The sequence below is a fragment of the Salarias fasciatus genome, chromosome 10, assembly GCF_902148845.1.
Source record: "Salarias fasciatus chromosome 10, fSalaFa1.1, whole genome shotgun sequence".
In the NCBI taxonomy this organism is placed as follows: Eukaryota; Metazoa; Chordata; class Actinopteri; order Blenniiformes; family Blenniidae; genus Salarias; species Salarias fasciatus.
The window spans coordinates 19172088-19193718 of NC_043754.1; the positions used below are offsets into that span (position 1 = coordinate 19172088).

At 42.9% G+C, this 21631-nt stretch overlaps 2 protein-coding genes across 4 annotated transcripts in view; one reads left to right on the forward strand and one right to left on the reverse strand.

Moving 5' to 3' along the window:
* The first annotated feature begins 1576 nt into the window (after positions 1–1576).
* On the forward strand, positions 1577–9721 carry gdpd4b (glycerophosphodiester phosphodiesterase domain containing 4b). The gene is made up of 16 exons (XM_030100519.1): positions 1577–1665; positions 3322–3513; positions 4222–4325; positions 4946–5039; positions 5486–5545; positions 6043–6141; positions 6236–6329; positions 6520–6665; positions 7088–7170; positions 7250–7400; positions 7715–7939; positions 8506–8663; positions 8769–8916; positions 9038–9120; positions 9301–9380; positions 9597–9721. Exons 2-16 carry the CDS (start codon positions 3349–3351, stop codon positions 9677–9679), a joined length of 1773 nt encoding a protein of 590 aa, XP_029956379.1. The 5' UTR covers positions 1577–1665; positions 3322–3348; the 3' UTR covers positions 9680–9721.
* A 958-nt stretch (positions 9722–10679) lies between these two features.
* myo7ab (myosin VIIAb) overlaps positions 10680–21631 on the reverse strand; it is a 29588-nt gene continuing 18636 nt past the window's right edge. For 2 of the 3 annotated variants that reach the window (XM_030100516.1, XM_030100518.1), the window contains 27 exons: positions 21278–21595; positions 20939–21148; positions 20399–20575; positions 20227–20316; positions 19983–20110; positions 19442–19568; positions 18483–18602; positions 18168–18341; positions 17852–18079; positions 17364–17534; positions 17163–17280; positions 16832–16958; positions 16487–16656; positions 16211–16401; positions 15945–16069; positions 15674–15831; positions 14281–14434; positions 13868–14023; positions 13682–13787; positions 13453–13566; positions 12612–12699; positions 12375–12481; positions 12117–12302; positions 11892–12008; positions 11623–11706; positions 11418–11537; positions 10680–10964 (listed from right to left, as the gene is read on the reverse strand). In XM_030100516.1, coding sequence (XP_029956376.1) covers positions 10872–10964; positions 11418–11537; positions 11623–11706; positions 11892–12008; positions 12117–12302; positions 12375–12481; positions 12612–12699; positions 13453–13566; positions 13682–13787; positions 13868–14023; positions 14281–14434; positions 15674–15831; positions 15945–16069; positions 16211–16401; positions 16487–16656; positions 16832–16958; positions 17163–17280; positions 17364–17534; positions 17852–18079; positions 18168–18341; positions 18483–18602; positions 19442–19568; positions 19983–20110; positions 20227–20316; positions 20399–20575; positions 20939–21148; positions 21278–21595 — 3957 coding nt within the window. In that variant the 3' untranslated portion in view covers positions 10680–10871. The remainder of the gene's footprint in view (positions 10965–11417; positions 11538–11622; positions 11707–11891; positions 12009–12116; positions 12303–12374; positions 12482–12611; positions 12700–13452; positions 13567–13681; positions 13788–13867; positions 14024–14280; positions 14435–15673; positions 15832–15944; positions 16070–16210; positions 16402–16486; positions 16657–16831; positions 16959–17162; positions 17281–17363; positions 17535–17851; positions 18080–18167; positions 18342–18482; positions 18603–19441; positions 19569–19982; positions 20111–20226; positions 20317–20398; positions 20576–20938; positions 21149–21277; positions 21596–21631) is intronic. The other variant, XM_030100517.1, reaches the window with a different exon arrangement.

Sequence of the window (21631 nt, forward strand, 5' to 3'; positions counted from 1 at the left end):
TTTATTTTTACGTAAGAGTTAATTTAAAATCAAATGTAAAAACATCACCTCTAATTGTATGTGTGTGTGTGTGTGTGTGTGTGTGTGTGTGTGTGTTCTTGTATTTCTATCCTTGTTGGGGCCAAATGTCCCCACAAGGATAGCAAAACGTGAAACGACGTGCCTTGTGGGGACCTTTTTCCGGTCCTAAGTAGGAGAAACAGTGTTTTCTTGACCATGTTGTTGTTACTGAAAAAAGTAAAAGTGCAAAAACATTTCTTTAGGGTTAGGCTTTGTTGTGGTGTGGGTTAGCATTAGGGTAAGGGTCAGGGTTAGGGGCTAGACATGAATGGGAGTCAATGGACGGTCCCCACAAGGATAGAAATACAAGACTGTGCGTGTGTGTGTGTGTGTGTGTGTGTGTGTGTGTGTGTGTGTGTGTGCTTGTGTGAGTGCAATCAGTCTCAATTTACAGATGAATTTAGTCTGTTTTGTTCATGGAAGGGTGGGATTATGTAATTATGTAATATTTGTTATTTAACATGTCTTGTTGAGGATGTTTCAAATCTTGATTTCAACCAAAAACCAGCAGCCGTTTCTGGCAGGAGATGGTCACAGATATTTACATTATGTGTACGATGTTATGTTTGGGTTTCCATCAGCTGCATGTGACTGAATGCTTCCCTGCAAAGCAAATAAAAATCAAAGATGGAGATGTAAAAAATGCACCTGTGCTTTCATTGTGTTTGCATCACTGTGGCAACAGGTGGCAGTGGCTCATACACAACATCCACAGAACCGCTGGCCTCCACCACACATCCAGGAATGAACAATACACTCACTTCCGGTTGAATTTGAAAATAAAACTCTTCAGTTGCTTAATACTTTTGGAATTTCTGTTTAAAAACCAATACATTCTGCAAACATTTGGCAATTAATTTATAAATATAGGAAAATTATTTTCTTCCTCCCAACATTGTACCTCATATGTTGAACATTTTGGACCTCAGGGAAATCACTAAAATATTTATTAAGATGTTGAAGGCTGCTCTCAACGGTCAGGTAAGATACACCATAGCATTTTTACAATCAAGGGGTCGTAACTACTGGCAAAATCATTTATACTTCACCATGTACTGCAGTTAATATACTCTTTAACTTTAGTCCTTCATTACAAAGTTATTTTTTCACATCAATGAATGTTGCTGGTATACAACACGGTGTTATTGAGGAAAAATGCTACACAATAGTGTGTTTGTTTTAAAATCTCATTCATGCGATAACGCCCCTATTTTTTTACATTTTGTCATCTATTAAACAGAAATGTGAGATGCTATCTTGATAATTTAAACAAACATTTTCCACGTAAATTTAAGTAATTCTTTCATTTTATGTTGAAACTCAAATGTCCACTTGTAAGATAAATTCTTGAAATGTATAAAAGCCCATGCATTGTCCCAAAACTCTCCTACGCCCTCGTAGGTCTGTTCGTGTGATTTAGCTGATCACTAAAACCCGTTATATTTTTGTAGGAAGCGCGTGTGTTCTTACCGGCGCTCGCGACACTAAGCGCGTGTGGCTTCACACCGCCGGGAGGCCACCTGCTCCGGAGGATCGCCGAGGACGAGCTGCGCACTGCGGCGGCTGCTGCTGCGCCGTTCATCGGTAGGGAGAACCGGCCTGGAGGTAGGATGTCTCCCGCTACATGACGAGCGGTTTATGATCAGAGTCATTAAATGAAAATAGAACGTGACAAAAGCTGCTCTTCGATGGATGTCTCGTGAGCGAAACACGCAGCCGCGCGAGCCAGCTTCTTTGTTGTGTGGACATTGTTATACCAGACTGCATTACAATAACAGTCAATTTAAGATGATCCTCATTCCTAATCAGAGCTCTGTATTGATTTTGAATTATTAAATAGGTTTTGCAAATTAATGGCCGCCAGACTTTAATTCGGGATTGTTATAATGTTATAATGAGAGTGTAAACCGCAGAGTAGGACTATAATTAAAAGTTTATCATCATGATTTATGATATATGAACATATTAATGCCAATAACAAAACGATAATTTGTCAGTATCTTGAGAGGAAATAAATAAATAAATGGCGGAATTAGAAAATCTTCAGTAGGCCGGACAATGGGGGAACCAAAAATTGCATCTGGCAAAAGTGAACATGAATTCTGACTCCGCATCTCAAATATTTAGAATTCCTCAAAATGTCAAGATTGTGTGCTCGAGTCTGGGTCAATGTGGAAATTCCAGCGTGGGTTTTCTCCTGATTTCTTCCCACAAAGCCCCAGAAATATGTTTGTGAGACCAAAGGATGATTCTAAATTGTGAATGTGGGAGTGTGAGTGATTATAGGGCCTTGAGACTGGTGACAGAGGTTAAATGAGTTTCACCTCTCAAACATAGAATTCTCTGAGGGAAAATGGACTCGGATCATGTGTGCTTATCATATAAACAGTCAATCTCACAATGTGAAATATTAGCAAACTGATCCAGTGACAAAACCAGATCAAATTTCTTTGTCGATGTAAGGCTCCACATCGAGCTGATCACTACATTCACTTTATATAGGAACAGAACAATCTGATCTTGCAATAAGTAAAAAAGTCAACTGATTGTTTGTCTGATGAATGTTCTTAGTTAAATGATATGAATAATGGGAAACAAATTAGGTTTTCTATAAATAATAATACCTGTAATACAATAAGTGTTGGAGAATGTTTAATTTTTGCGTATGATATGCAAAAACCAACCCCAAGAAAATGTTTTGGTATGAATTTGAAGCGCTGACTGTTCTCCAAAGAATATAAATAAGCAAAATAAGTCAGAAAATCCTGACAGCAGCTGACTCCACTTCTCTGTGTGTCTGGAAAAACAACAAAAAACACAAAAACATATCACAAAGAAACTCAGAAAAAACATACTTTGAAATCTGTTGCTGAAATCTTCATGTGTCAAGGTAGTTATGGGGGATAGTTTTGACTTCAGATGAAAGGAAATAATTAAATTGGCAACGAATAATCAAATAAACTAATTTAGTACAGGCCCACTCATCTACTATGGGTAAATGTATAATGTAATAATGTGAACGTATAGGCTGTGTGTTTTGCAATATACGTGGCCAGTGGCTTACACTTACAGTCTGTGTATTATCTGGATTTGTTGTATTCTTATTGTATTGTTTCTTTTTCTTTTTAATCAGATACGTGTGTTGGCACTAAAGTCAGTAAATGATAAAGAGACATTCGAATGTGTCTTATCTTCAGAAATCCATTGTTATATTTAAGCAGCGTATGATGAGAAGTGGTGTCAGAAGTTTCTGTGTCTCAGGAGCAGGATGGAGTCTCCGTGAGCCACATGGCTTCCGCACTTCCCCGGAGGCTGCAGGGGCTTCGTGCTAAACTCCTGCGGCGGCATGAGCACCAGCCTCTGGTGTGGTGCCTGCTCGGCCTGTACGGCTGCAGGTGGAGGCGTCAGGAGAGGAGCGGCGGCACTCAGCCGGGAGACTGCTGCTGCAACAAGGTCAGCAACAAACCCAGATAACGGCCACATTCTCAACTGGAAGGGCCGATCACAACCTGACGTCCAGGATCGCAGAACATGGACCAAAACACTGAACCAGACACCAGAAACACACACACGCACTTTAGTAAACACATGGTGTGCACTTGAAAAACTATAATACAGAACATGTTGAGAAACAATGACCTGATCTTGATTGTTTTGAAAGTTTTGAACTCTTATTTCACAAGTGCAAGGCCTGCAGTTTATATCTACATTTTAACTCAACATTTAATGAGTTTTCATTATGCAGACCAAACTGAAACAACCTTAATGAGCCCACGAGGGAGAATTTAAATCAATGCTGCCGGACTAAGGAAGACAAGTAAATCAATTAGTAATGTAGAATATGATGGAAAATTCAATAAACTGTTTCTATTGAATTGACATTTTTTTCACCTCAGTTCCCAAGATTTAAGATCCCTGGTGTGGGATCAAGTATTTCATTAAATGTTCACTTAACCTGAATGGTTTTCAAAACAGTTAGATAGTTAAAAAAGTTTGTATCAGAGTTTTTCTTTTACAGTCACACTTCAGCTAGAGCCACAACAAAGGTCAATGATCATTCTCTTCTCCAAGGAAAAAAAAAAAACAGCAGTAAATTGATAGAAAATCTGCTGACTGTGCGCTAAAAAGCACACGTGTCGCTGTGTCTTCTGCTTCCCGCAGCTGGAGGGCGTCAGCTTTGCCGTGCTCGTGGCGGCCTTCTGCTTAACGCTGCTGTTTCTTTACTTCTGGGGACAAGCCAAGAACGACTACAATGACTTTGATTGGTGGGTGGAATGCAAATACAGGTGGCATGCATAATCGCTTCCAACATGCATAAAACTGTCACACATTAACCTGCTGTGGAGGGGGAGAAAAAAAACGAGCAGATTAGTGTGTTTCACTGGAATGCTTCCCTCTTACCCTCTACTTTATGCACAGTGGACTTTATCCTTTTATGTAACTCTTTTGGAGATCTGCTTTAAAATTGACATTCTCATTCATAAATGTCTGGACTGATTGGATTTTTTTTTTTTTTTTTTTTTTTTTTTTGTATTTTGGCTCAGTTGATATAAAAAAAAATCAAGATGAGCTTCATGTCAACAGCATTATCCATCCCATTCAGCAACATTATTAAGAGGATAATGTACAAATACTTGATGGGAATATCCCTGGTTTGTAGTGGTTTACATGTTCTCCCTGTGCATGAAAGGCTTTCTCACATTATTCTGCTCTGGATAACACAATATAGAAGTAAATGGGCGAACCATGTTTGGTACCGTTTACTTTGGTAATGTAGCTATTGAATTATTGTATCACTGTAATTACTGTGCAGGGAAGATGGGTTTGATCTCACGCTCTGGTCTTGTCCTCCCTCCTGTCCCCGGCCTCCTCTCTGGGTGGAAAGGTTTAACTTTGGGAACCTGGGCTTCTGGTTCCCGTGGTCTGTGGTGCTGCTGGTCATCGCTATAGCCTTCTTCACCTACGTCACAGTCCTCATGGTGAGCCCCCAAAACGCAACGACTCCGGCGGCCTTCACAGTTCACAAAGCAACCAGAGCAGCTGTTTTCCAGTACAGCATGACGAAAAATAATGAAACTGAATTTATATTTATTGTTTTTGACGCAACATCCTCCCTAACTCGTATAATTTATCTGAAACAGTGTGAGTAAACCACAAGAAATGCTACAAGAGGACAAAGTTGAATCATTTGTCGCAACTTTTAGCTGCAACAAAATTTATAGCGAAAATAAACAAGTAGACTTCATGTTTTTTTCATAATTTCAGTTTATTTATTGCATAAATTTAAAATTTCGCCATTGTATTTCTTTTTCCTTCCTAAATGTCACTTTCATATACCCTGATTTCTGCTGGCTGAGCCACCTTTTTCTTATGTTTATTTTTGTCATTTTATGAGCTCTAACTTGACTTTCTTGTGTCTTTGCAGCTGCTAGCTGTGTGTTTGTTGTCTGAGGGCCAGAAGCTTTATTTACACTGGAGTCACAAGGTAACTCAGAAAGGTTTTCTTTTTTTTTAACAAACATCTTGAAGTCAAGATAAACATGTGAAGCTTTGCTCTCTGTTGTCAGCTGCCCTGGCTTGCATGTTGAGTGATGAAATTGCAGAGAAAATGACCTTTATAGCAGATGATTACTGTGTGAACACAGAAAGAGCTTTGTGGTGGTGAGAAATGATCTCTGTATCGTCTCCTCCTGCTGCTCAGACCTCGCCCACGCAGCTTTGTTTGCATTGCAAAAGTAATCTCAACACAAATAGTAACTCACTCGAATGTTTAGTTTTCAATTCTAGTATTTCTTCACATGATTTTTTTTTTCATTTCTTTGTTTTTTTATCACGACGATGCTGAATTTTAACAACTTAATGAAAAAAAAAAAAAAAAATCTGAAGTCTTGATGTAAATGTTCCACCGAGGTTTTCCACCTCAGTGTGTTTCCTCATGTGTTCCACTTTGCTGAGACCGGGATTCGTTCCACTTCTCGTCAGATCGGGATCGTGGTGAGCTTGACGTTTGCCGTGGCGGCCACCGCCGTCCTGTCGGACCTGTGGAGTAAAGAGTGGACCACCCTGCTGCTCTCCTTCCAGGTGACGCTTCCCCTCCGCTCCGCCGGCCCTCCTCTGCGCTCGGTTTCCTCTCCTGACGTCTGATGTCCCCGGTCTTGTTTTCCGTCCCGACCAGGTGACGGCACCTTATTTGCACGTGGGCGGAGTCTTACTGATGACGTCGCTGTCTTGGCCCATAGCTTTGCATTTCTTCCGTATGAGAAGTAAAGGTGAAGAACATTTTTCAAACTGTCTTACTTTAATTTTAAAAGGAGCTCTAGATCCAATATTAAGGTTACATTACATTAAGTTAAATTTTTTGACAATTAAACATCCATAAAATTAAATAAATTCAGTTTAGTGGTAACAATTGCAGCTGTTCCTGGTCTTTGATGGATGGCTGCCCTGTGTGTGTTTCAGTCAGGCGTGGCCTCATCGTCGGGGTGTACCTGGTCATCCTGTCCGCCCTCTACTTGGTGCCCCTCGGCTTGTATTCGCCGTGTATAAAGAAAGATGGCGCCCTGGGCTCGGCGCCGGCTCTCATTGGCCACAGAGGAGCGCCGATGGTGAGCACAGGGCACTGCAGAAACAGTTTTCTCAAAAATGAGTTACACTTCTGATGAAAACACATTTTGCTTTAAGATGCAGGCTCCTTACAACAAGCACATTCTCACATCTGATAATCCAGAATGACATAATCTGCGTGTTGAACTTCCATTTTGTTTTTGCTCCAAACAAAAGACAAAATCTCACAATCTGATTTATTTCCATGAGTACAGTACCTCCTGAATGATCTCTGCTAACACCCTTCCTGTCAGTCCTATTTGGAGCCACAGGACAATTCCCTCTATTCTCTGCAGTGTTTGGAAGACTCGAAAATATTAACATGTGTTTTCCATAAAAGGGGACTGATGCCCCGAGCATGAACCCTCTGCAGCTGCATCCACACTGTGCTCGTGTCTTCACAGTGTTTATCATTTCACTGCAGCTTGCTCCAGAAAACACTCTGATGTCTTTTGAGAGGGCGGTGGAAGCCGGGAGTGACGGACTGGAGACGGACGTCACCATCAGGTCAGTCGGCAGGAAAACAAAGGAAAAGTATTTTAAAGGTAAATAAACAATAAACAGAAAGATGATTGTACTGTTGCAGTCTGGATGGCGTGCCCTTCCTGATGCACGACTACACCCTGCGCCGCACCACCAATGTCGACCAGGTTTTCCCCAACCGCAGCGATACCCCGGCCGCCATGTTCACCTGGACCGAGCTGGAGAGCCTGAACGCCGGATCCTGGTTCCTTGCTGTGAGTCCGCCTTGGTTCCCACAGCACCACACGACAGTGACAGCTGGTGACAGTTTGTGTTTTCTGCTTGTGGTTTGGTGATAATATTCACCTCCCTGAGTTCCGAATGTTCCATGCTGTGATACGATTCATTCATTCAGAGTTTGCTGATGCGTGGATCAACTCCTGCAGCTGACTTTAATGTTAAATCTGCATTACTGAGTCAGTTTCTCTTCACAGCTGTGCATTAGCCCGTTCCATTCAGCATGAGCGTCACATCAAGCCTGCAGGTTTCATCACAGCATTAATGAGGTGTTGACGTTCGCTTCTTCCAGCACGATCCGTTCGGCACGGCCGGCTCTCTGAGCGAGGGGGACAAGCAGCAGGCCGGAAACCAGTCGGTCTGCAGCCTGCAGGAATTCCTGCAGCTGGCAGCTCACACACACAAGCTGGTGATCTTTGACCTCTACCGGCCGCCCAGGGGTCACCCGTACAGAGACACCTGGATCCACCGCACGCTGGAGGTCATCCAGAACGAGTCGTCCATTCACTCCTCACAGGTGAGGAAGGAGTCAGAGGAGTTCGCTTCAGGAGAACTTCCACTTGTGTCTCATCGTTTCCGCAGCTAAATAAACCAGGATGATTGGGTTGATTAAAAAAAAGAAAATCCAGGATACATTAATTTGTAATGGTATTTCACTAATTAATTCTCAAAATAGTTTAATTTTCTGGCAACATTTTCCATTTGAAATATGATTAAACATTCATTCTACATGTTTTTAATGTATCTTCTTTCTTGTTACAACTATATGTAATACCTGATCTCAATTCAAGTTGAATCACAACAGCAGGACAACCCAGTCCTAAGTAATATGTATATTTTTACTTTTTGTTTCAGAAACTTAAAACGTGATTTTTATATATTTATTTAGTTAAATACATCAATACATTTTACATCACTGCTAAATTATTACCATTTTTCTTAATTTTTGGTTAAAAAACAAAGAAAGTACAAATAGGTACCGAGTAAATGTATCTAATTTCTGCTTACTTTTGAATTAACTACATTTCCCTAAACTGTCTCTTTGTTTGAAGCCTTGCTCAGCTGTTTGTGTCCTCTCATCAGGTGCTGTGGCTGCCTCCAGACCTCCGGTCTCTGGTCCAGGAGCTGGATCCTGAGCTCCAGCAGACTTCAGGGGGCCGGCTCCCCCTAGAGGAGCTCCAGAGTAACCACATCGTCAAACTGAACCTGCACTACAGCTCCATGTCCACAGAGCTGGTCAGGTGTGTGGAAACCTTTTGCTTTACTGATCCAGAAACATCGTGATCACGTGAAGCACTGAGTGTCAGACCTGAGCGGATGTTCCCGGTTTCTCCTCGCGTGTGCAGGGAGTATGCTGCCGTGAATATCACCACCAACCTGTACGTGATCAGCCAGCCGTGGCTCTACTCGCTGGCCTGGTGCACTGGAGTCCACTCGGTCACCACCAACGCGCCTCAGCTCCTCGCCAGCATGCGCTCCCCCCACTTCCTCATGGTATCATCAGCAAGAGAGCGTCTTTTGTTGTCATGTTTTGGGACTGCGGGATCAAATTTGAGTATAAGTTGGGAAAAAGTCTGACATTTAACATTTGAAAAACAATTTTCTTTCTTCTCAGACTCCAGATGAATATAAGCTGATGTGGATCCTCACCGATGTCTTGTCCTTTGTGCTGATCCTCATCATCTTTTTATTTCACTGGTAAATCACACACTGAAGGAGCATTTCACAAACCAAACCTACTCCAGCTTTAAACTGTGGGAAACTTAATACTCAAATCACTAAAGAGAGAAACTGGAGAGGGTAACATTCCCTGAGAATGGAAATGGACGTCATCTCACCTCCACAGATTAAATTTATTTGCATTTGCGTGTTGCTCAGGTGGCGGGAGCGAGGACTGGCCTTCTGCTCGGGCAGCAAAATCCTGCTGGAAAACGGGACTTACAGTAAATTCAGAACAGGTAACTTAAGCAGTGCATGTGTATCTGCACAATACTCTGACAATTCATCTAAAAATATAGATATTTTATTGTAAGCGGACAAAGAAATTTGCATCCCTGAAGCTGCATTATAAGCAAATTAATCATCCATAATGAATAAATCAAGGGTGGATAAGATTTATTGCACATTGTGTCCATGGCTTTCACGTGTTTTATCCTGTATTTCGTCCCTCACAGAGATGAGTGACATCTGGTCCGTCTCCAGCGCCAACTCGCCTACGGAGACGGCGCCCAACCTGGCGACCGTGAGCGAGCACTGACAACACAACGCCTCCCACCTCCGCCCAACACTGCCAACTCGCGAGACCTCAGTGAAACACTTTCTGCACCTTTATGAAATAAAGCGAGTCGAACAGCTGCTTGCTTGTTTTCGTCTGGATCCCGATTTCCCCGTTTGACACAGAACTCAGAGATTTATTGATGCTTATCTAAAAACATAAGATTTTCTGTTTCTATTTCTACTTTTTGTACATTATTTTAAATATAGATGTTTAGGTAGCAGTTTTTTTTCTGAATTTTTTTCAAATGTGACTAATTCCATGATTTACACACAAAAGTGTCACAAAGAAAAGACAAAGATTAGATTTATGGGTTTTTTTGTTTCGGCATCCTGCTTTTACACTTAAAAGAAAAAAACAAACCGTAAACAAACAAACAAACAGTATTCTTTGCAAAATGTCATTTATTCACCTCTACACAGAAGATCACGTCATGGATGAAACAACCCTTCACAAACATGCCAGAAAAAAAAAAAAAAAAGTATTGTGATTACGACTTGACGCTGAAAGATTAACGCTAGCTTTTTGTATACTTAGAAAAGAACGACCACGAACGAGGGGGATAAAGCGATTCACCAGCTACGTCACATAAACAGAGCTACAACTCAAAACAAATGCAATGCTTGAACGCTGTGGCACACATATGGGCTGTTGGCTCGCGCGTGCACGGCTCAGTGCAACAGTAGAAAAAAAAAAAAGAGAAATCCGTTATTGGCATTTCAAATCCAGATTTTCCCCGTCAGCATCACCGCAGAGCCTTCGCCATGAGTCCAAGTATCACTGGGTAAATTGGCAAATGCTAACCAACTGATAAAGCGGATGGGTCATTCCACGTTTGTTCTGTGCGATTTAAAAAAAAAAAAAGGTCATGCAGGTTGGTCAAACCTGGAGGAAGAGAGAACTTAAATAATGAAGCTTCAGCTACTTACAAATAAGAACAAACATGCACAAGGAAACAAAAAAGTGAGTCCTAAAAGTTAAAACAGCACAGAGATGATAAACTGATAATAAAGAAATGATACACGTCTTGATTTTTTTGGGGGGGGGGGGGGGGGAAATGTCTCTTAAAGGCAAAAGGTGAGTTTTAAGACAGGGCCGACAAACAGTAACAGTAACATGAGTGCACGTGGTTTCAGGATGGAGCCGGGACGGTCGGCGAGCTTCCAGCTGTCCGTCACTTGCTGTTGCCCCGGGAGCTTCGCTGTTTGGTCATCGTGGTCAGCATCTGGCTGATGTAAGAGGTCAGGAGGTCGTCCATTTTATAGCCCTGAGGGACGAGCACAGCTTGACTGTTTTAGGTGTTTTTTTAATGATGCACATGCAAAGGTATTTTAAAGTTTCTCTGTGACTATTAAAGTGTTGTTTCATATGTGAAAGCTTCAAATATGCCACTAAACTGCTGATGTGTCACTCTTAATAAGGTATTAATGAACAGAATGATTTGAAAGATACAACTAATTAGTGGTTTGTGAGATGGTGATTACTAGTTGATTTTTAGATTCTGTCATCTCAAAACCCGTAAAATAAGGACAACAAAAGCTTCATTACGTCAGAAACAACATGCTGTAATCAGACTCTGCAGATTTCTGGTGTCTGCGATCGCAGCTGTAGAACAGAACTGAACTGCTGTATCTGATTCTACGCTGTGCAAATGTGTCATTTTCTCTACTGAAATCGTATGTTGATGTACTTAAGCTGTGTCGAGGCTTCAGTCACTCACCAGGGCGGTCTCGCAGAGCAGCTTGCTGCCTCGGACCAGGTTCCCGATGGTGATGTGGAAGTAGGTGTTGCCGCTGCTCCAGTTGGAGATTTTGGTGAAGGGGTGAGTGGTGAGGATGTCCTGCGGAGAGTTTCCCCATATACACCTTAACGCTAAGTCACTTCTTGGTTAAACAAGTGTTTTCACGGAGCGGCCGTAAACCCACCTTGGTCTTGGGATCAATCAGACTGACTCCATGTTTGTTGATGGCGATCAGAAGGGTTTCTGGGTAATTTGGATCAGTTGTTTGCTGGAAACAGAAACAGACCAGAATGTTAAGATGATTTTTATTGAACTGCTTTATGAAGTTTGAAAAGTAAATAGTTTTAGTTAGAAACTACATTTTAACTGTAATGTTTTCCAAACATGGTTTGCTAAATTGCGTGCTCACACAGCAGATTGTGAATGTATGTTAGTTTTATAAAAACTCCTCACCTTGACTTCAAAGAAGGCCGAGCCGAACGTGGGCCATTTGTTAATGATTTTCAGGAAGGAGAGTTTGGCTTCTTCACGAGTTTTTCCTGAGTGCTTATTGAACAGCGTCATGATGGACTGAGAGGGAAAAACATGCTTCACACAACTCGTAACATCACAAAATACAGTTTTTGAGCAACTGAGACTTTTTTTTTTTCATACACAGGCTTAAAAATGGATTCTCACCCTTTTCCAGTCGTCGGGCGACAGATGTCTGATCTGGTCCTGAGGAACGAGCTCCTTCAGGACCTTAGAAATATTGTGGAAGTGAGATTTGTCCTCCTCGAACTTCACCCTGTAGATCAGCGCCGCCAGCTGGTGCACCTCCTCCTTGGAACACTTGTGGTAGCCACGAAGATATTTAGGCAGCTCCTGCGAGGAGACGGAGACCATCACACACCTGTGTATTCCCTTCGGTTTGAAGCTGCTAAGACAAACACTCACTTGGTAGTAGTGAAAAATGGAGTCAGCCATCGAGTCCTTTCCCGGCACAGTATTCGTCCACAGCTTCTTCATGAAGAAAACCTGGTAAGTCAGCGAAGGCACTACACCTACACACACACACACACACACACACACACACACACACACACACACATTACAACGCATTACTTTTATAGTAAAACAACAAAAAGAGAAAAAAAAAACAGCTTCAACTTCATAAACGACCTGACTGCCCACCGTCTTTTACATGTCTGGCTTTCTTAATCCAGTCGGTCAGGTGCCTCACAAAGTCGAAGAAGAAGTCACCATCTGGCACGCTGATAACCTGAAAACAGAATTTATTTCACTATGAAGCATGTCGCGTGGCTTTTCGTAGCTTCACACAATCAAGATCCACATCGGTATAAATAATGACGACGGCACAGAGGATCAACTCCCTCAATGGGTGATTACAAAACAGAAACCAACAGATGCAGATCAGAAACATTACCAAAACTAACACAGATAGTTACCAAGTAGCTGTGAAGACGAATAAAAATCTACAACCATGTGTGAAGGATAGCACAGAAATATGAACATGTACACTCAGAATGAATAAACAAATTAAAAAATTGCAAAGTTTTTGCTCCAGAAAGTAGAAAAATTAATTAGAATATACCAGAAAAAGATTCAAATCAACAGGAAAAAGGGACAAATGAGAGCAAACCATTTGATTTGATGCAAAAAACACTGCATTTCGACTGCATCCAAAACAACCACAAAGAGACTCAAATATAATGAGACTCAAAAGAGGAACAAAACACTACAACCCATGCCATACTGCACGAATAATGAAGGGCGAATTATACAAATCAAGAAAAATATTGATGCAAAATGGCAACAAACAGGTAATGCAGAAAAAGTTAAAGGATTTCCACCATAAAGAGCCCACAGGATGACAATAACAGAAATGATGTGTTAACAGAAGAAAAAGGACTTGATGTGTTTCATGTCTTCTCGCGTGTGGCTCTGTGTGGGAGAGGTGAGGGGCATCTGTCATCTCCTCCTCTCGAGAAGAATTCTCTTTTCTTATCGTCACCTTATCAGTGATCTTGACAAAGAGGCTGAAGCCCTCGGAGGATTTCAGCATGAGACGCCCGGAGATGTTGTGGCAAAAGTCTTTGGCCTTTGTGCTGGACTCCACCTCGAAGACCTGACAGGACGAGCACAGCGGCGTCAATCAAACAGATGATGCTCAAAATACTAAACACAAGAAAAGGTGAGGACAAAAAGGAAAAAAGAGATCCTGGAGCTGTGATGTGACTGACCTCGTCAGAGTCATCAGGGAAATACACTTTATGGAAGATCTGTGTGGTTTTGTGCTGGATGGCCTCGACCTCCACCAGGTGAGGAGGATACTTCCTCGATCCGTTTCTGCCACAAAGAACAGAGAGGAGGAATGAAAGAGTGGCTCACGAAGGGAAATGTCGTAGTGAAATGGGAGTAGGTTTTACCGTAAGGCTTTCTGCAGCCGCTGCATGCAGTCCGGAGCCAGCGGATAGTGTTTCTTGGCCTGGAGGAACTTCTGGACGTGAGGCAGCAGGATGTTACTGGGAGGGAACAAACCGGTGCAGAGCCACAGCAGCTCCCAGCCTTTCTCCTCACTGTACCTGGTGGAGTCGATAGGGCTGTCACTGGAAAGCATCGTGTCAGTGTTTGGGCCGTGCACACCACGCTGTGTAGACATCTGATTGTTTGTATATTTTCAAAATTCTCTGTTTGCAGGATCCAAAAACGATGGAGCTATAACAGTAACAGTGTGGCTATGAAATGCATTACGTTAATGTGAAAGCTGCACAAAGATAGAGCCTCTCTATATATGTGTGTGTCTGAGTGTGTGTGTGTGTGTGTGTGGGGGGGGACATACTTAATGTGATTATCTGTGAGCTGTTTGAGAATCTGACAGAAGATTTCGTCTTTGAGTGGCTCAGCCTTCAGCGCTCCTTCAAAAATCTGATCGGTGAGCTCGTTGACAGACCGGACTCGTTTGGACGGATAGTCGCCCATGTACTTCATCACGGGTAGACGGGCGCGGTTAAGGAAAACAACCAATGGCATGACAACAGAAACGTTCTGTGCTGTGAGTTCCAGTTCAGAGCAGTGATTCAAAGAATGTCTTTATATAATGCAAGGATGAACCAGATTGTATTCATTTAACATCTATTGTGACTGTTGCAATTGATAAAATCCAGATGTCAGACATTTTTCAAGTTGTTGAAAAGACAACAGTAAGACAGTAAGGCGCTCCTCCTCCAGTAAACAGGAGTTAAGTGAAAAAGTAACAGATTAAACGACAGCTTCTTTGAATATTCTATTATCTTGAATAACATTTACATATTACAGTCTTTACTCTCTAAAGTAGAGGCGTGACAGTTATGAATTACTTTCTAATTTCAATTTATTAAAGCAACACTGAGGAACTTTCAGTTTTCGTTGATTTTGGCGGCGCCAGTGGACAAAAGCGGTAGTGTTTTGCCTGACCGAATACTACAGTTCCCATGAGGACTGGCGCGTGGTGTTGTAAATTGCTGCTCCCTGTGGGCATGCTGTCGGACTGAACTCGCCTTCATTTGTTTCCAGTGGCTGTGTGAAGGATGGATAGCGACGAGGTAATGAATCTAAATGAATCTAATGGTGGCTAAGCAATGTTATATTGTGATGTGACGCATACCGTAAAGCAGTTGGAGCTTTGGAGCTTTTTAGTGCGCAGGGTTCCTACCACCCTCCTCACAGCTGCTCAGTCCAAGTGAAAGCAATACTGACGCCCTCAGGCTGTGACAGAGGGGTCATTCAACTAGTTGTAAGTCAAAGTATCATCACAAAAGATATTAAAATGTTTTATTAAGGTTGAAAAGTTCCTTAGTGTAGGTTTAAATGAACAAACCATAATTATGAAAACAGTTCACAAACAAAGACCTTCCATTTATTCCTACTGTGGACTTAAACAACCAGAAATAGTCATGTTAATAAGTTTCAGGTAAAAGTTACATCAAATAATTATTCAAAGAATTGACATATTTTGCAATTAATTTCTGTCCATCTGATTATTGTAGCTCTGTTAACCCTTTCCTCAGCCTTTCCTCAGACTCCTGCAACCACAGAACATGTGAGAATTTCTAAAATGCTTCACAATGCATTCAAGTCCTGATGTAATTGGCTCTAAAAGCACAAAAATAGTACAGCGTTATTATGATCAGTAACAAATTAAGGTGACACACGAAGCACGGTTCACCTCCGTCACATCTTCCAGTAAAGGATATCGATGAAGGCCAGGCAGGCCTCCTGGGAGAGCTCCTCGTGAGCCAGCACTTTCTTCAGCAGCGGCTGTTTGAGGGGCTCCCTGGTGCAGCTCCACAGACGCTCCTTTCCTCTGGATTTAGAGATCATCACCCGGCTCAGAGTGCTCTTGGGAGGAGGCCTGGGAGCATACATTGCTTACATTCACTTAAAATAATTCAGCCTCAAATCGCTGTCAACGACATTTTAAAATCCCCTCTTTCTTTGCTGCTGTGTAAATTAAAGATGTTGAACCTGAAGTAGTCGTAAGAGAATTCCTCCAGTGTGTAGGCTTTGGATTTGTCCTCCTGGTCGGACACGTTCATGTTGGACAAACCGATGGACTCTCGCCGTTGATCGGGAGTCATAGTGACAAGAGCCTGAGAGAAGAGTGGAAAAACGGCGTCAGATGTAAGTGAATAGGTACAAGGATATGACGCATATGTACTTGAAACACAATAATGAGCCTATAACATTTTAAAGATTGACTCACACATGCTTACTGCTCTGCTGTCACTCACCACGATATCGTACTGCGGCCTGGTGATGGTGGGCAGGACGTAGACGCAGTCAGCAGGGAAGTCTCCCCTCTGCTTGGTCCTGTCGTTGATGCCGTGAGCCCAGCCGGAGTTCATCACGTGCTCGCCGTTGTGCTCATCCAAGATGATCAGGTCTCCTTTGGAGAAACTCAGGAAGGTGGAATCGACCCCCGCTGACAGGTTGAGATTGAAAAACAAAAATTTCTCAGTTTGGTTAAGGAATGCTAAATTTCTACTGAAGCTTTAATCGGATCTCACCAGGGGTCGAACAATCCAGCAGTCCCACCACATACTTGGACCTCTTCCTCAGACCTTCAAGGAAGGAGACGACCAGGTCTCGAATGTCCTCTGCGTTGTTAGAGGTAAACGTGTACTCATCTCCTTTCATAGTTGCCAGGGTGAAACTCTGACCCTGGAGTTTCCCCCCTCTGGAAAACACATTTGCATTTCAACCACATGCATTTTCAAAACAAACACCATGGAGGAAATGTGGCTGAGGGAAGACATGCTATGTATTCATACACATATTGTTTCCAATCCAAAGTTGAAAGAATGTGCAGAATATTAACAAAAAGACAACTCAATAATAATCTGCTGACGCACCTGCTGCTGGACACAGCTGTGATCTCTGGGAACGAAAGCTCGAGAAGAACCTGCTCCTGTTCGTCCACAAAGTAAACGCCCGTCCAGTTCACTGCCACGATCACGTCGTTCTTGGGTAGACTCGGTCCTACGAACATGGCAGTGAAAAAAAGTGGTTCTTAAAGCGCAGACTGCTTTTCTAAAAGGGTTTTGACCCGATCTGTTCATCCAGATTTACCAAAGCAATAGATAAAGAAAAACACAATCATTTTTGCAACTGTAGCAAGGGTGAAAAAAACACACTTTTTTTTTTTTTTTGCTTTTTGCAGTTTTGCTTGTTTGTATTGCCAACCTGAGAATTTGAAGGCCTCATAGAAGCGTGAGAAGAGTAAAGGCCACTTTAAACGAGCAAAATCCACCACGTCCTCCTTCACCCTCTGAGTGTTCTGCCTCCTTTTGGTGTGGAGTCCCTGCACGGAGGCTTAGCGTCAGTTTATGCAGATCAAAACCCCAAAATAGGTTGTTTACAGTCGTTCCAGCGGCCGCGGAAAACCTTTTTATGGGCGCTGACGATGAGCTGGAGCCACTTCTCTGCCGTCTTAGTGGAGGTGATTTCTCGGTCGGGGATGTAAGACGGGATGAGGCTGAGCAGACGCTCCTGGAGGATCTCGGCGCCATAATCCACGTAGTACTGCTGAGAGGCCAGCTCTGCCAGATCCTCCTCCTTCAACACAAGCACAAGAAAAATTGCATGGATGAGAAAACAAAAAAGACAGGAGAGCCTTTTTACTGGCATCATCGAGTAAGACGATCAGCACTGCATCCTGGAGCTGGTCTGTCAACAGGAGTGGAAACAACCTGATTTTACTGTCTGTTATGCATTTATGAATTAGTTTGGTTCACAAAACATGTTTACTATTGACCTGTTTCTTTTTTATTTAAGTCTGATATGATCATCACCTTCAATCCTAAATTTTTTATTTAAAACAAACCTAATTTTTACTGTTGATTTATTGTGGTAAAGAGATCGAAGCTGCTCACCCTCTCACATCGATACTCTCCGAATTTCACCCCTCGGACGATCTGCTGGTAGATGAGGTTCGTGGCAACGTAGTCCTCGGCGGGGTTGTGCCAGGGGTGGAAGATCTCCTTCCTGAAGAACAGCCTCCAGGGGGCGTTCCTCTCCTGGGCGCCCTGCTCCTTTGCGTACTGCTCACACTGCGAGACGGCGTCCATGACGTGGTCGCTGCCACTGCCCAACGACGACACCTGACCACACACGACCTTTAGGACACTCGTCGATTCGCTGAGGGGTGAAGTTTTGTCAGGCGGAAAGACGAAAACGCTTTGACTTCACCTTGTCAAACAGAGCGATGTACAGCGAGAAGCCGAAGCGATCTCTCAGGTTGATCTTGTCTGCGAGTGCGTTGCAGAGCTCGCTGGCTGTGGTGGCGGAGTCCGCCAGGAGGGTCTTTGTGGTGCCGTCCATGAACGTGACAGGGAGCATGATGGGCTTCTTGGATTTTGTAGCCTAACAGAAAAAGAAAAAAAAAACAACAAAAAAAACACCCCAGTAAAAGCTCACACTTTGGAAGCCATTGGATAAATATTTAAAAGGGACTATTTCATTCAGGTTTTTGTTTTAAAGGACACAACAGATTGGGAAATGTACCTGCAGTTCCAACCAAGAGGGCGGCTGTGTTCGGGTGCGGTTGACAAATGTCCTCCGTAAACGCTCCTCGCAGTACGGAGCGTAACCCGGAGGGCCGTTGTTCAAGAATGTCCGCAAGTACTGAGGTTAGAGCAAAGAGAAGAACTCAGGACGAAAACACAGAAAGACGAAGCTTTGACTTCTGAGAAAAAACAATGTTGTTCCAGAAAAACATCTGGATTGAACCTCATGAGATGGAAATTCAATGAATTTTCTCCGTTGAGTAAAGACAAATTAATTCATGATGATTGGTGTTCAAAGAAAAATTAAATGCCTCTTAAAACTCAAGAAAACATTTTCAAATAATTTATAAACTTTGAACAAAAAACAAGAATATGAGACAATTTGGTTAATACAAAAAAAAAATAAAAAATAAGATCAAGTAGAGGAAACTAGAAAAACTTTATTGTTATATCATTTTTAATGAACTAATTATTAGGATAAGTTGTGTAGTTGTGTAGGTAGTTATGTTTCAATATGCAAACGGTGAGGAACCAATGTTTCAGCATGTAAACAACATTTAGATAAATTAATGAAATAGTTCTCCTCTATTCGAATAAAATGAGCCAAAAACATAAACAAAATGCCTGTTCAAATGTATCTTCAAAATCACTTAATCTTCAGAAGTACTGTGAAGCTAATAGCTGATAAAATGAATAACCAGACTGACTAATCAGGTAGTGAAATAAAGCATAAAATGAAACGAAACAAAATTAAATAAAATGAAACAAAACAAAAACAAGGAAACAAGAGTCACAGCTTGGTGCTAAGTGCACCACACTTCCAACATTTATGGCATCTAGTTTGTGCTATTATAAATGAAATAGTTTTTTCATTGCCGATTTATTTATTTACAATTTTAACAGTAAATACAAACAGAGTGGACTAAGAAGATGAAGTGTTTAGAAGGTGTTCCTCACCTTGACGAACTTTTCCGACGGGGCAAAGCAGCCGAGGCACAGAGACAGCAGGATCCAGCCGCGGGCGTGGCTGCTCTTCGATGGGTTCTGTGTGAGCTGTTTGCAGATCTGGCAGTAGATCTCATCCCTAAAAAGAGAGTACAAAATCAGTCCTTCACACACCAACATAAATCCTCCTTTATTTAAATAATCGGTCAAATCAAACTAAAATATGTCAAATCCTTATGATTTGTTTTAGAAATGTACTTTTAGAAAATCAAACCAATGTCAAAGCATCCATCTGAAGATGCAGGTTAGAGACCAACCAACACACACACACACACACACACACACACACACACACACACACACACACACACACACAAAAAACCAAAAACTCTGAAATCTAGACGAACCTACTGACTGTAGTGAGACGAGTCGACCACCTGATTTCAACAAATTTACAGTTTTTTCTTGTGGAAAATTCTATTGCGATCCTACGACAGTCTTGGTTCTGAGTTTCTCTGTGGCCTAAAATCGAATCTCCATGCGGATGGGTCACCTGAGCGCTGGCCGCAGGATGCCATTGCCAATGATGAAGTGAAGCTTTTCCAGGTTTGAGGTGGGCCGGTCCTCCAGCATGCTGTTACCCTGAAGACTGTAGTCCACGTCCGTCAGCCGCCTGGTGACCTGCAGCAGACAGCAGATTAATATCGTCTTAGAGACTGCAAGACCATAAAAAAGATAATATTCAAATGATTCGACTGCAGCTAAATGTTGAAATAAACTGCTGATTTCAGCCTGACCTCCTCTGTGATCTTTGATTTCCTCTTCAAAGTGAGAGAAACCAGTTTATGCCGGACACTGTTCCTCTTCTGGCTGTCGATGGAGCTGTTCTGTAGACATGAGCACACACCATAACGTTTGGTTATCGTCTCATAGATACTCCTGTTCAGACAAACACCAAGACCAGCTGACCTCTCCTTCCACTTGCAGCTCCTGAAGCTCCCTCTTGTACGTCCTCTTGCCAAGCGTCTCGTAGATCTTGGTCATGACGGGGATCTTCTCGCTGCCGTCGTTGATAACCATCTGACATTTTGGCTCTGGGAGATCGCCCATAAACCTCAGGACTGTTATCCACACCGCTAGCGCTGCCTGCAGGACAGGATGAGGACATTCAGACGGCAATAAGCAATTTCCATTTTCCTCAAACACATCTCCCCACATTCTTTATCCAGCGGAGGGTCTGAAACAAAAACAACCTTCTCGTGGATCAGGACAGAGTTGATTTGCCGAACGAAGGATGCAGAAGGATACAGACAGAACTGAAGCGATACGAGGGTAACTTCAGGTAAAGCTAGTGTATTTATAGAAAGGTCAAAACCCATTGACCCTGATCACAACAGACTCCAGCTTCTCACACAAATCATATTGATAATTGGCTCAACAGTCATTATGTGTCCAAATCTGTTGAGTCTATTAACACGCCGAGGTTTTACGATGGACTGTGGGACTCACCAGCTGGTCCCCCTCGTCCTCGTGGAAGAGCAGCGGCTGTTTGAGAGGCCGTCTGATGTAGGTGTGAGTGGAAACACCCTGGAAGTAGGTGGCGGCGAACTTGGAGAATTTGTAGTCAGACAAATCCTCCTCTTCGTCGTCGGGTAAGGGCGGAGCCTCGTTCACCAGTTCCGCTTCAACTTCTTCCCCCTGAGGTTTATTTTCCAAGTCCTGGAGAAACACAACAACACTCCGGATTATCGTACATACGTAAATCAGGCAAAAATTTTGGAATTCAAACAAAAATAGTTCCACAATAAATTCCTGATCGCTCATCGTACCTTGACAATGAGTGCTCACCTCAAAGCCAGCCGGCCCCTGTCCGTCCTGGTTGGGTAGCGGCCCAGAATTCCCCAGGAACCCGAACATGCGGTCGACCATGTCGGAGTGATCGACGGGCTGCTCCTTCTCCCTCTCCATCTGCTCCAGCAGCTCCTTCTTCCTCCTGGCCTCCTCCTTCTCCTCCCGGTCCCGCTCCTCCTGCTGCTGGGCCAGCTGGACCAGCCGCTCCTGGTGCTTCCTCTCGGCCTCGGCCTTGGCCCGCCGAGCCGTCATCTGGTTTCGCAGCCGCTCCTCCTCGGCCAGGCGCTGGCGTTCGGCTTCCAGGCGGTGCTGCAGCTGCGAGTGGAGGAGACGGAGGGGACAGCGGGTTTA

Coding starts and splice junctions, on each gene's coding strand:
- gdpd4b (XM_030100519.1), top strand. CDS start 3,349: ATGGCTTCCGCACTTCCCCGGAGGCTGCAGGGGCTTCGTGCTAAACTC. Junction 3,514..4,221: donor GAGACTGCTGCTGCAACAAG/GTCAGCAACAAA, acceptor TGCTTCCCGCAG/CTGGAGGGCGTCAGCTTTGC. Junction 7,171..7,249: donor GAGACGGACGTCACCATCAG/GTCAGTCGGCAG, acceptor GTACTGTTGCAG/TCTGGATGGCGTGCCCTTCC.